This window comes from Capronia epimyces, assembly GCF_000585565.1.
Source record: "Capronia epimyces CBS 606.96 chromosome Unknown aczIQ-supercont1.1, whole genome shotgun sequence".
Lineage (NCBI taxonomy): Eukaryota > Fungi > Ascomycota > Eurotiomycetes > Chaetothyriales > Herpotrichiellaceae > Capronia > Capronia epimyces.
In genome coordinates this window covers 166,571-178,541 of record NW_006912904.1, presented here as the reverse complement: position 1 = coordinate 178,541, position 11,971 = coordinate 166,571, and the positions used below count along the sequence as shown (strand labels likewise).

General features: G+C 54.0%; 4 protein-coding genes across 4 annotated transcripts; 2 read left to right on the top strand and 2 right to left on the bottom strand.

Annotated features, from left to right (window-relative positions):
• Positions 1 to 703: 703 nt before the first annotated feature.
• Positions 704 to 3,575, top strand: A1O3_00070 (uncharacterized protein; the record flags this gene model as incomplete). The annotated part of the gene is made up of 6 exons (XM_007730222.1): positions 704 to 840; positions 896 to 1,533; positions 1,581 to 2,076; positions 2,127 to 3,144; positions 3,203 to 3,349; positions 3,402 to 3,575. The coding sequence occupies 6 exons, from the start codon at positions 704 to 706 to the stop codon at positions 3,573 to 3,575; spliced, it is 2,610 nt and encodes an 869-aa protein (XP_007728412.1).
• Positions 3,576 to 4,029: 454 nt separating this feature from the next.
• Positions 4,030 to 6,384, bottom strand: A1O3_00069 (uncharacterized protein; the record flags this gene model as incomplete). Its single annotated transcript, XM_007730221.1, has 1 exon — positions 4,030 to 6,384. The coding sequence occupies one exon, from the start codon at positions 6,382 to 6,384 to the stop codon at positions 4,030 to 4,032; it is 2,355 nt and encodes a 784-aa protein (XP_007728411.1).
• A 446-nt stretch (positions 6,385 to 6,830) lies between these two features.
• A1O3_00068 (uncharacterized protein) lies at positions 6,831 to 8,186 on the top strand (the record flags this gene model as incomplete). The annotated part of the gene is made up of 1 exon (XM_007730220.1): positions 6,831 to 8,186. One exon carries the CDS (start codon positions 6,831 to 6,833, stop codon positions 8,184 to 8,186), a length of 1,356 nt encoding a protein of 451 aa, XP_007728410.1.
• Positions 8,187 to 9,032: 846 nt separating this feature from the next.
• Positions 9,033 to 11,718, bottom strand: A1O3_00067 (uncharacterized protein; the record flags this gene model as incomplete). Its single annotated transcript, XM_007730219.1, has 3 exons — positions 9,033 to 11,345; positions 11,425 to 11,598; positions 11,650 to 11,718. The coding sequence occupies 3 exons, from the start codon at positions 11,716 to 11,718 to the stop codon at positions 9,033 to 9,035; spliced, it is 2,556 nt and encodes an 851-aa protein (XP_007728409.1).
• Positions 11,719 to 11,971: the final 253 nt, after the last annotated feature.

Below are 11,971 nucleotides of genomic sequence, written 5' to 3'. Positions count from 1 at the left end.
ATTCTAGTGCTCGTACGAAAGGAGAGGCTGACACGCAGGGACTACTGGCGCAGTATCTGTACTACTCTGTACTCTGCCTTTGTGTACCTAGGTAGGTAGGTGTTATAGTAATAATAATAGTGGAGGTCGTTTGGCTGAGGTACTGCAATCATTCTTATTAGACTTTGCTGGTCTTTTCGGGCTTTCCCAAAGGGACCGTTGGCCTGCCGTGGACAAGTACATGTAATGCAGGGTAGGGACTCCGTAGTGTTCTCTGCTCGCAAGGGAAGGTCTTCGCATTGCTTCGTTAGGCACCCATTGGTAGCGTGGCGACACACGACGCACGTCCAAGTCGGAATCTGGGAGGAAGAAACGACAACCTGCCCCAGGTCCCAGGTGTGATGGCAACCTGCGATGGTCCACTGAAGAGCGCGAGGGCGAACGGTGGTTAAAGCAGCAGATGGCGGACAAGCACGCCGTGAACTCTGTTAGGCGCCAAGCTTGGCCAGTCTGCCCGCCGCTTCAACCACCAACGGCGGAGAGGTTGAACGGTCACAAAGAAGCAGCTCTGCCACATGCTGTTCCACCGTGTCCCTCGATACTGAGTGTTCTGCTTTGAAGAGATCTCCAGACTGCCAGGCCCTCGTGTCAAGCTTCCACCCCAGTTTCTCCGGCCTGGTCTGCTTTTGTTGCTCCCTGGTCGCAGACCAGAACTATTGTCGCCATGGCGGCAGGCCCGCCCACCGTCGAGGACCAGGGCCGGCTGCTGGAGGAAGCTCTGGGGGTCGTACGCCAACAATCTCAGCAGATGCGCAAATGCTTAGAAACGCCTGGAAAGCTGATGGACGCCTTGAAATGCGGGTGAGTCGCTGAAACCCCTCTGTTGCCTGATATGCTGACTGAGAGGGACTTGTAGTTCGACGCTGGTTTCGGAACTGCGAACCCCTAGCCTTGGACCAAAACAATACTACGAACTATACATGGCTGTGTTTGATTCACTCGGTTACCTCTCCGACTACCTTCGCGACTCCCACCCCGTCGACCACCTCGCAGACCTCTATGAACTTGTGCAGTATGCAGGCAACATAATCCCAAGGTTGTACTTGATGGTCACTGTGGGGACGGTGTACATGGCAGTCGAGGATGCTCCCGTCAAGGAAATCATGAAAGACATGATGGAGATGACTCGCGGCGTACAGCATCCCATTCGCGGCCTCTTTCTACGGTATTACTTGAGCGGACAAGCACGGGATCACCTGCCGACGGGGAAGGAGGACGGACCGCAGGGGAACCTGCAAGACTCGATCAACTTCATCCTGACAAATTTCGTCGAAATGAACAAGTTATGGGTTCGCTGGCAACACCAAGGCCATTCCAGAGAGCGGGAGCAAAGAACTCAAGAGCGTAGAGAGTTGGAACTGCTCGTTGGAAGCAACCTGGTCAGACTCAGCCAACTCGTTGATTTGGAGACCTACAAAGCCACGATCGTTGAACCGCTGCTGGAACAAGTCGTCCAATGTCGCGACGTGTTGGCTCAAGAATATCTCCTTGAAGGTAGGATGATCGCACTGGCCCCGGACATCATGCTGACAGCCATCTAGTGATCACCAAGGTCTTTCCCGATGAGTATCACCTTCACACGCTGGACCAACTGCTCTCCTCCATTGCCAGATTGAATCCGCATGTCGACATGAAGAAAATCGTTATTGGACTAATGGATCGTCTGTCGACCTACGCCCAGCGTGAGGCGGAAGGGGCGTCAGCAGAAGACAAACGAAAAGCAGAAGAGGAGGCGGCTATCCGGATGCTTGAAAAGGTAGACCTGAACCAAGATTCGAAGTCTCCAACGGAAGCTGCGCCGGATACGCCTCACACCAATGGATCTGACCCAAAGTCGCCAACGGATTCACCACCGAGCGAGTCCGAACCGGTCACAGCTGCCACCCCGTCAACCAACGGCGAGAAGTCAACTGGTCGTGTTGGCGATGTCAAGCTGTTCGAAATATTCTACGATCAAGTGGTCAACCTCGTCAAGACGCGAGGTCTACCGATTCAAGATACTATGGCTCTATTGACTTCGCTCGCCAACCTCGCTCTGTAAGTTGCACGGTGTTGTGTTGGAAAGCTAGACCTCTGACGGAAAGCAGCAATATTTATCCAGAGAGACTAGAGTACGCCGATCAAATTCTGGCTTACGCTCGCGAGAAAGGTGCAGAGTATATGGACTCCGCCGATCTTCATTCCGCCGCTACTCAAGCCAACATGCTCAACCTTCTTCTATCACCCATTCGGACGTACTACTCTCTTTTCACAGCCCTGGCTCTGCCGAACTACCTCCCTCTGTATCAGTCGCAAACGTACGCTACAAGGCGTGCCGTCGCCGGCGAAGTGGCCAAGAATATCCTCCGAAATCGAGTCAAGATCACAACGACGCAGCATTTGGAAGGGGTGATGGCGCTGCTTAAGGTGATTATCAAGGAAGGCCTCCAGCAGCCGACTGGATATCCTGGATTGAACCGCCAGAGAGGTGGTGAGTCTGACGAGACCGTTGAGGAGCAAGGCTGGCTCGCACGGATAGTTCATTTCATCCAAGGACCCAACAACGAGACACAGCTCAAACTGCTCCAGCAAACACGCAAAGCCTACGAGGCCGGCAACGAGCGAATCAAATACACCACGCCAGCTATCATCACTGCTTCGATGAAACTTGCGCGCAAACTGAAATCACGGGAGCATTTTGAGGACGACTGGCAAAACCAGTCTTCGACCCTATACCGGTTTATCCATCAGACACTCTCCCAGCTCTACACGCGAGTGAATCCTGGGGCAGCCGAGTTATGTCTCCGTCTGTTCGTCTCGTGCGGCCAAGTTGCCGATCAATGCGGGTTTGAGGAGTTTGCGTACGAATATTTTGCCCAAGCATTCACTATCTACGAGGATAGCATCAGCGACTCCAGGGCACAGTTCCAGGCCGTTTGCATTATTGCAGGCGCGCTTCAGATGACTCGAGGCTTTGGCAAGGAGAACTACGACACCTTGATCACCAAGGCTGCGCTGCATGGTTCCAAATTGTTGAAGAAACCTGACCAGTGTCGCGCCGTGTACCTGGCGAGTCACCTGTGGTGGTGCGTTGAAATCCCAGGCCGGGACGAGGATCCAAAGAGTGTGAGTAATTCCGACGACACCCGTCCGCCCAGTACCGGATTGCTGACATTTCGAACAGCTCTATCGCGATGGCAAGCGTGTTCTGGAATGTCTTCAACGAGCTCTGCGTGTGGCCGATGCGTGCATGGACACGGCCGTGTCTGTGGAGCTGTTTGTCGAGATTTTGAATAGATATGTATATTATTTCGACCAACAAAACGAAACGGTAAGCAAAATCGCTCGCGCGCCTCTCATTCCCATCGCTGACAGTCTCGAAGGTCACGACCAAATATCTGAACGGGCTCATCGAGTTGATCCATTCCAACCTGTCCACCACCAACGTGGACGGCAACACCCAGGCATTGGAGAATCCGAAGCGCCACTTCTTCAGGACGTTGGATTATATCAGGGCAAGAGATTACGAAGGTGTGGTCACGGAGGCGAGACAGTGAAGTAGTTGTTTAATTCCACATCAACATCAACATCTTCAATTACATCTTTCTTCGCACAAGGATTGTCGTCCCGGTTAGATAAACCCCTGTTTCTCACCAGCGCACTCTTTGGCCTTAGGCCCTATTGCGCCGCTCCCAATTCCAGTCCTAGTCCCCCAATCCTTCTCGTATTAGGGCATGTCTGGAGTTGTGTTGAACATATTCAATCGTCTTAGCACATTCAACGACGATGATATCTTTGCCTAAACACGTCTGTGACGTCTATAATCAATCGCTCGTTACTACAGGATATTACAATGATCCTGAATAGGCGGCTCTGTTCTGGTGCTGCTGCAGGCTGCTGACCGACTATTGAACTCTTCCGGCTGCTCGTTCGGGCCGAGCTGCCCAATGTAAATATTTGTTATTTTTTTGCATTGCATCTGGAGATGTCCTCCATTCACCTCCTAGCGGCCTAAAGCTCTGGCGTCCATAGACCTTCCAGGACATGGTGATCAGGCGGCAGCTTGACCAGGGGCTGCAGTGCCACGGCAGTCGCATTTCTTTTCGTGTCTGCGATCGCATTGTACTTGAAGGCGAAATTGAGTAACAATGCACAAGCCAATCCAATCGACACTGCAAACGGTCCAAACACATTATCAAAATCCTTCCCGCTTCTTTCCGTGATCAGTTTGCTTCGCCACATATAAACAGCCCATCCCCACACGCCGGCAAAAATTGCGAAGCCAGTGTAGACGAGTGCTAGAATTCGAGCGACGTTGTTATTCACTCCCGCGGCGTTGAAAAGGCCAAGTGATAGTGTCGCCAGCAGGACGGCTATATGCTGCCACTTAATAAAGGTTCGTTGGTTTGCTAGCCAGACCTTGCCTTCAACCTTGGGATTTCCCCGGTCCTTGATCCAGACGCCGGGGTCTTTGACGCCGGGAGGCAACGGAGCATCGTCCCACGCCGTGCCCCGACGATGACGGCGGGCATAACGAGAGTTGGAGAAGGCCGGGAGCAATGACCGCAGGCCGCTTGTTGAGGAATCACTGACCAGGGGACGGGCGTCACCGTCGCCATCGCCATCGGCATCTTCTTCAGCGGTGGGCTCGAGTTGATCAATTGATTTCAATCGTGAGGATTGGACGGACTGCGAGATCTGGCCGGACATTCTTCGCTCCGGGTATTTGCTCGGGGATCCGGTCTTTCCCTTGGAAGATGATAGCCGCGATGTACCCAAGAAGCTTCCGACGGCTATCTCGTCTTCAACTTGCTTAGCTTCCCTTTGCTGCTCCTCTTGGTAGGCCGTCACGGGGTCTCTTCTAATATCCGTTTCCAAATCACTCAGCCAAAATGGGAAGATGTTGACATAATCCTCAAAAAGCTCAGCTACACCATGCACAAACTTGGAGAACCTCTTCTCCTCCTTGATAAGGTGGGAGTTCATCAAGTCATGGAGCCAAGTGTTATTCCTAGTGTACTTGGTGTCCTTGACCTTGATCTCGAGGATTGCGTGTTGAAATCGGCTGATCTCGCCTTTCTTGATCGACGAAAATGGGTACTCCATCTGATTCTGGTCAATGTCGGTGCGATGCCAGTCGTCGAGATCGCGGCAGGGCCTGTCAGAATCCAGGGCATCTTCCCGGATAAAGGCAAGGTCGGTGTCCAGCGAGATGCGGATCCTGTCATCTCCAGGAATTTGGAACGCAGTGCGGGTGTAGCTTGCTCGCAACACCGGTTCTAGGTCCTTCTCTCTGATAAACGACTGGATTTCCTCGATGTTGGACTTGAGACTCTTGACTTCTCCTGAGTCCACCCCAAGACGGTCTTGGAGCTTCTGGATCTGCTTCTCCATCTTATATTCACCCTTGAGAAATGGCTGGATATATTTCTCTTTGATCGGAAACCTGATCTCTCTACTTTCCACGCCATCGCCTACGGATTTCTTCTCCAGCACGATTTCAGGCTTGTCTTCTAGTTGCCCAGTCCATCTCAGGCGCACCGAGTTGCCGGGTGTGCTCTTGTCCACCTTGCTCTGGTAGAGGTCAAAGCTGTGGTTGTCAAAGTATATCGAGGTCATGGTGGGATCCTTTTGGGAAGTTTCCAACACCTTGGCTGATTGGGGATTGTACACCAAGACAGGAAGACGGCGTAAGATATGAGTTTTGACCTCGAGCAGGTTGTCGACGTGTACCCAATACTTGTGTGCGGTGTAGGTCTCAGTGGGCTTCACGTCCGACGTTGGCTCCTTGGATGGGTCCTCTTCTCCGAGCCTTTGGCGCGCCCACGAGTACATGGCGGACAGACGGAAGAGCAAGGGCGAATAGTCTTCCTGATTGAAAGGTGTTTGAGACAGGCGGACCTGCAGCATCGGCCGCACCCTGTACTTGAGGCCCCTCTTGCGGTCATGTTTCTTGGCTGCCTTCAAGAACCCGGTGTAGTTGATCCGGCTGAACTTCCTAAGCTCGTTGAGGTCCTTGGAGATGCTGTCTAGCTCTTTCAGCATGTCTCTTGCGACAGCCTTCCACTCCTCCTCACTCTTCCCATTTTCGGTCTCGGGGGTGGGCAGCTTAGCTTCGCATGCGGCAGCTCGCTCGCGGATGGCGTTGAACGTATCGGCCTGGTGCTGGCTGACCTTCTCCAGCTGGACAACGGTGAGCTCATGGACGAAGTTCTCCTCATCCTTCTCGGTCCAGCTGGCCTCGCCGCCGCGACCTTGTGGCGAGGTTTCGTCCTCGCGCAGGAGCTTCTTCATCTTCTCGTAGTCGAGGTATCGGTCCTTCCATGGCGGGTAGATGGAGTCTGCGAGAGTCTTGCCGAAACGCATGTTGATGTCGATGGGGCCGGCACAGAGCTGATCAGATGGCACCGAGACGCCGAAATTCAGATGCAAGCGTAGACATACACCTGAGCTACCTAGTATAAGAGAAAGACAAAAGAAAGTTCAGAAGATTTCTCTAGTCAGTGCCAATGGCACACCAGCTCCGAGTGTTGCACTTGCACCGCAGCGTCTCTTAAGACGGGCATCGTTCTTGCCCAATCAGAGCCGCCATTTGGCCTCGTGCTCGTCGATGTCTTTTTCGCGTCGCCACTACGTCACGTCCCGGCAAATTGGTTTCTCCGATCCCGGCCTTCTCGGGGGTTGCAGCCTCGGCAGGCGGCCTCGACTCATTCTTTCCGAGTCTGCCTGCACTGAATGCAGACGGACAACAGACAGCAGAGTCCGCTGAACGGCCTGCCCCAACCTCCAACCTCACGCGTCCCACCTCAGCCATGGCGGAAGATTCAAGTGCCATCGTAAAAGCCCTCGAAAGAGTCCTACTCCGCCTCAGCGAGAACCCCTATCCCCATGTCCCTAATCCGCAAGGCTGTAAGAAACGAGCCAGTGTCGCCGCCATCATTCGCGTCCGGCCTGCCTACAGCCCGGTTCCTTCTACCAACGACTCGCTCGTAGCAGTCAGCCAGCCCGCGTCTCCTCCGACCTCAATCGAAGAGTTCTTTTCACAAGACTGGGTCCAGCAAGGCGACCCCGAACTCCTTTTCATCAAACGTGCTGGTCGGGCTGGAGACAGATGGTCCGGGCACACGGCACTGCCAGGTGGGAAGCGAGACCCGGAGGACGCAGATGATTTGGCTGCTGCGGTGCGTGAAACAAGAGAAGAAGTCGGGTTGGACCTGGATACGGTGCATTGTCTCCACGCAGGCAATCTTCCCGAGAGGCTGGTCACCACCTCGTGGGGCAAAGACGTCCTGATGGTTCTCTGTCCCTACATATTCCTGCTTACCGAGAAGACCTCTCCTTGGATCCAACCCCAACCTACAGAAGTGGCGTCGGTACACTGGGTTTCGTTGCGTGCACTGTTATCCCCATCACTCCGAACCACAGAGGCGGTGGATATCTCGAGTAGAATGGCCAAACATGTCGGCCCGCTCCTACACAGATTGATACGCCTGACCATTGGCAAGATGCTGTTCAGCGCAGTCCGGCTTGTTCCCACTGAGTCCATCTATGCCAGCTCAATCCCCGGCTTCATCCCTACGAAAGGCATCGACAAGCCGCCCACGATATCAGGCTGGGCGCAAGCACCATTTGGCGTTCCTTCGTCCTCTCAGTCCCTCTCCCATCAACAGCCCATTCTACTCTGGGGCCTAACCCTCGGTGTCCTGGCCGATCTCCTCGACCAGCTCCCGCCCTACAATGCTGTGGCACTGTGGCGCTACCCCACCTTCACCGTCCCTGACCTTCGCCTGATTGTTTATCTCATGACCTGCCAGTTCAGAAAAGCTTCTGCAGAGTCGTTGTCTTCAGGCTCTTGGGCCAGCCAGACAGCCGTAGACGCGACAACGCAAGCAACGGCTGTCACGGCATCTGAGCCGCCATCCACGGTCTCGGAAGCCGAACCCCTCACCCTCACAAAGCAGCTGTCCTTTGAGAAGCATAGCGTCGGAATCGGCGGATTGGGCGTGGGCTCAGACCCTCAGCATGCTGTTGGGAAACTTCTTCACGGCTATTATGACCGCGTTAACGTTGCAATTGCTGTGTTTTTAGCATATCGAACTTCGTTCGCGGCCGGCATCGCCTTCTGGGCCTACAGGCTATGGAAGCGACGACAAGCTGCGAGTCTATGATCGGGATTGGGACTGGGATCGAAACGGCTGTGTGGATAAACTAGACGCTACTATGTACGTCGAACGCCCAGAAAGCGATTGCAAGCATTTCTAGGAGTGATGGCGTTAAAAGGGCCAGGAGCAATTTATCATCTGAAGCACGGAATTTTGTATTTGCTGCCCAAGATATAAATTACTCGGCGACACCAGGCTAGCTGACAAAGTTGGAGCTTTGCAACACCAATTTCACCAACACCAGCTCCACCAACACCAACTATATCTCTTGACGACCGATATTCGTGCAGGTAATATAATGAAGTCGCAGAATTCCGCTCAACAATTCCAGACCTATTGGCCTAGTGGTTAAGCATACCGCCTTAAGCAGGCCTACAGGTCTACACTAAGTCACTTGGTCTAGAATTGGAGGGGGCGAGGACTAACCGACTTTCTGAGGCCATCTGTCCCCTCATCCGAGGACCAGTTGATCAGAGCGACCAACACGAGGGAATGCTTAGCGACCACCCTTAGCAAAAAAAATATGATTCAATTCTAGTTTTCACTTCGCTAATCAGTTCTTCATGGGGCTGGTTAGGGAAGTGTTTTTGTTCTTTGGAATATATTCATGGGACATACACGAAAAAAAAGGCTGGAAGGTCATTGCATTGATATGAAAGGCAAAGCGAGAGCGAGTTGGAGCTTTGATTTGGCTTGCAAAGCATCGCCGGCGTTAACAGGGTTGACTCGAATCAATCCACCCGTGTGGTCTGGAAACCCCTTTTCTCTACCCATTTCAAAAGCCATGGCACAGCGGCGCGTTGAACAGTACTCTTGATCCTCCCATTGAAACACAATACTGCGTTCGCCATATCATGGCTTTGCTTGGGACGATCCCGCGGGGGAGTCATCCCAACCCGTCGGCCGCGGCACGCCCACAATCTCCAGGTCAGAGTCACAATCCACTATAGTATTTTCATCGTCATCCCAGGTGGTGCGCATGCGGAACAGTCCCCATAAGTCGTAGGTGGATTCGCCAGACGGGCTGCGCGAGTGGCGTGACCACGAGGGTCTTCGCCAGCGCGGGATAGAGGCTGGCAGCCGCGCCTGCGTCTGGGATGGACCTTGAGAGAAGCCCTGAGTCGGTCGATAGGCGCCTTGCTTGATGGTCCGAGGAGACAGCGGCCTTGAGTGTGCTTGCAGTTGCGGTTGCGGCAGACATGTCTTTCCCTTCCGTACTTGGCTTTTGGACGACCATTGTTTTCGGCTGGCGATCATGCGCTCGTTGAACGTCTGTCCCTCTGCACGAAAGGGGGCGATGGTTCCAAGGATGTTGTCGATCCCTGGTGGCTGGAGTACCAGTGGATTTCCGTTCCCATGCTGACGTGGCCAAGGACGATGGAGCTGCGGCATGAAGCCCGGTTGAGTTGGAGGTGGACGTTGAAGTCGAGTGCTTGATGTGAGGAGGTTATGCCTGTTGTGCGGAGAAGTCAGCGAGTGTTCAGCTTCAACCAGAGGCTCTCCATTTGCTCCCTCGGGAAGACCGTCATCGAAGGTGGAATCCATTGCAAGCTCGTCGCCACAGCCACTGGATCGTTCCGTGAGGCCGAGTTGCCTGGTCATGAAAGCCGGGGCGGGAGCGGACGAGCGTACCTCTTGGTCCCGCCGGAGGGCGCCATGGAACTGTGCTTTCTGGCGAGCCGTGACGGCGTAGTCGGCCGATTGCTCCGGCTGAGCGGAGGGAGGCAGTTCATTTATCATTGAGGCTTGCGACGAATTGGGCGGAGTTGGAAAGGGAGTGGGATCCAATCCAGTGCTGCTGCCAGCGAGCCGCTTTAGCTTCTTCGCCGCTCTCCGTTCCTTCTTTTCCTTCTTTTCCTTCTTTTCCTTCTTTTCCTTCTTTTCCTTCTTGATCTTTACCTCGGACTCCTGCTTTCCCTCAGTCAAGGCGTGGCATTCGGCAGGGCTGCTCTCCTTCTCTTTTTTGATTTTGCCGTGCCTTCGCTTCTTTGCGGTTGGACTTCGCGCACGATCTTCTTCTCCTTGCCCCGTGGCAGTTGTCGATGGAGGCATCTGGTTCGAGTTCTGCGTCGACTGCGACGACGAGTTGTCCTCTTCTCCTCGAGACGCATTCGATGCCTCCCCAGAAACCACCTCTCGCTGTCTTGGCTGCTTGTCCTTCTTCTTCTTCTTCTTCTTATTCAGATTTCCTTCGCGGGCGACAGGTCTGTCAGCCTGGGAGCGTTTCCGTGGTGGTGTCTGCTGCTCAGTGTCGCTATCGGAGTTTACTACCACGGGGTGGTGTCGTGAGCCATGCCTGGACTGTGTAGAGATTGCGGCTCTACCCATTGCTAGGCCTGCTCGGTCATGCTGGCTGTTTGCTTCTCGTCTCAATTGTTGCGCAGCAGCTGCATCATTTAGATAGTCATCCACACTCGCAGAGCCTGATCTAGGTGCAGTACGACCTCTCATGGAACACGGAGACAGCATATGTCCACTCCCACTCTGATCTAGGTCGTCCAGACTGGTGCTGTCAAACACCATTCGACGCCCTTCGTCAATCCTACGTTGCGATATGAAGAGGGGCTCGTAGCTGTCAGTGGCGGAGTTGGTCGGTCTCATCTCAGATCGGCCGAGGTTGTGCTCATGCTCATAGCCAACCATACCGTTCTTTTTGGCCATCTTTCCAAGACGGCGTTCAGTCCCCGGAGCAGCTGTAATTTGGGCTTCACTGCTGCTGGGTAGCAGTGAACGTGTCACTGTTTCCCCATTTCCAAGTCCGGGAATTCCAGACTGGTAGGTACCCCCGTTTCCCGAAAGCGCGCGACTGGAGGTCGAAGAGCTAGCGATGGTTGGAGTCCTGTCTCGCTCAGCACGGGTGTTTGTTGGTCTACTTCGGCCAACTCCTCCTGTTGTGTTGCGATATCGCTGAGAGGGCAACAAGGGTGGCAATATGGGGGAGCTTTCGGGCGAGGAGTTCTCCGGTGGAGGAATTTCGACACTAATACGATGTCGAGGCCATGCAGGCTGGGGATGGTTGTCTGATGTGTCGTCGGAGGGCGTCGTTCGATCGCACCGTCGTTTACCGGCAGACTTGGACGAGGTAGGTGGTTTCCGCTTTCGACTGAGAGGCCTGTCATCAGGATCTGTGTCGTCCGAGTCGCCAGCCTCGTCGACCAAGGTAGCCTGTTTCTTGGTTGTCAGAATCCTCAAGATACAAGGCTGTCTGAACTCTGCAGAGCTATCATAATTGCGGCCGACTTACCTGTGTTGAGCTGAAACCCTGCGACGAGGTGATATTCTCTACTGCCCGCGAGACCAGATTGGCAGCTTCTCGATTCATTGCCTGGAGCAGGCCTTTGATCTCGGCCAGATCTGTTTGTCGCCCGTATCCGATATTCATGTAGTAGGCTATCTTTTCGCATTGCGTCTTGGTGATCTGGATAGAGTCAGTCATGCACAGAGATGGCCTACCAAGGGGAAATCCTACCTGCTGGCCAATGGCCACTAGGAGCGCGGTCCCAAGTTGGGCGGCGAGTATCGGCTCAAGTTCTGGCATCTTTTCAAAAGTTTCGAAGGGAGAGCTTGAGGATGGTAGAGATACAACAAGGCAGGGTCTCTAGACCATGAAGAGGACAGACTCGCCGCATCATAAAGTGCCACGAGGACGCGTTCCAGAGGCACGCGGAGCCGACATGAATGCGAAGACTGTCCAGTCTCTCGTAGCTGTATCCAGCGAGCGCGTCTCTCGAGGGCATCTGCAGCAGCATTGCCGCTGCCTGCGCAATGTGATAGATCATTTCGCGGCAATA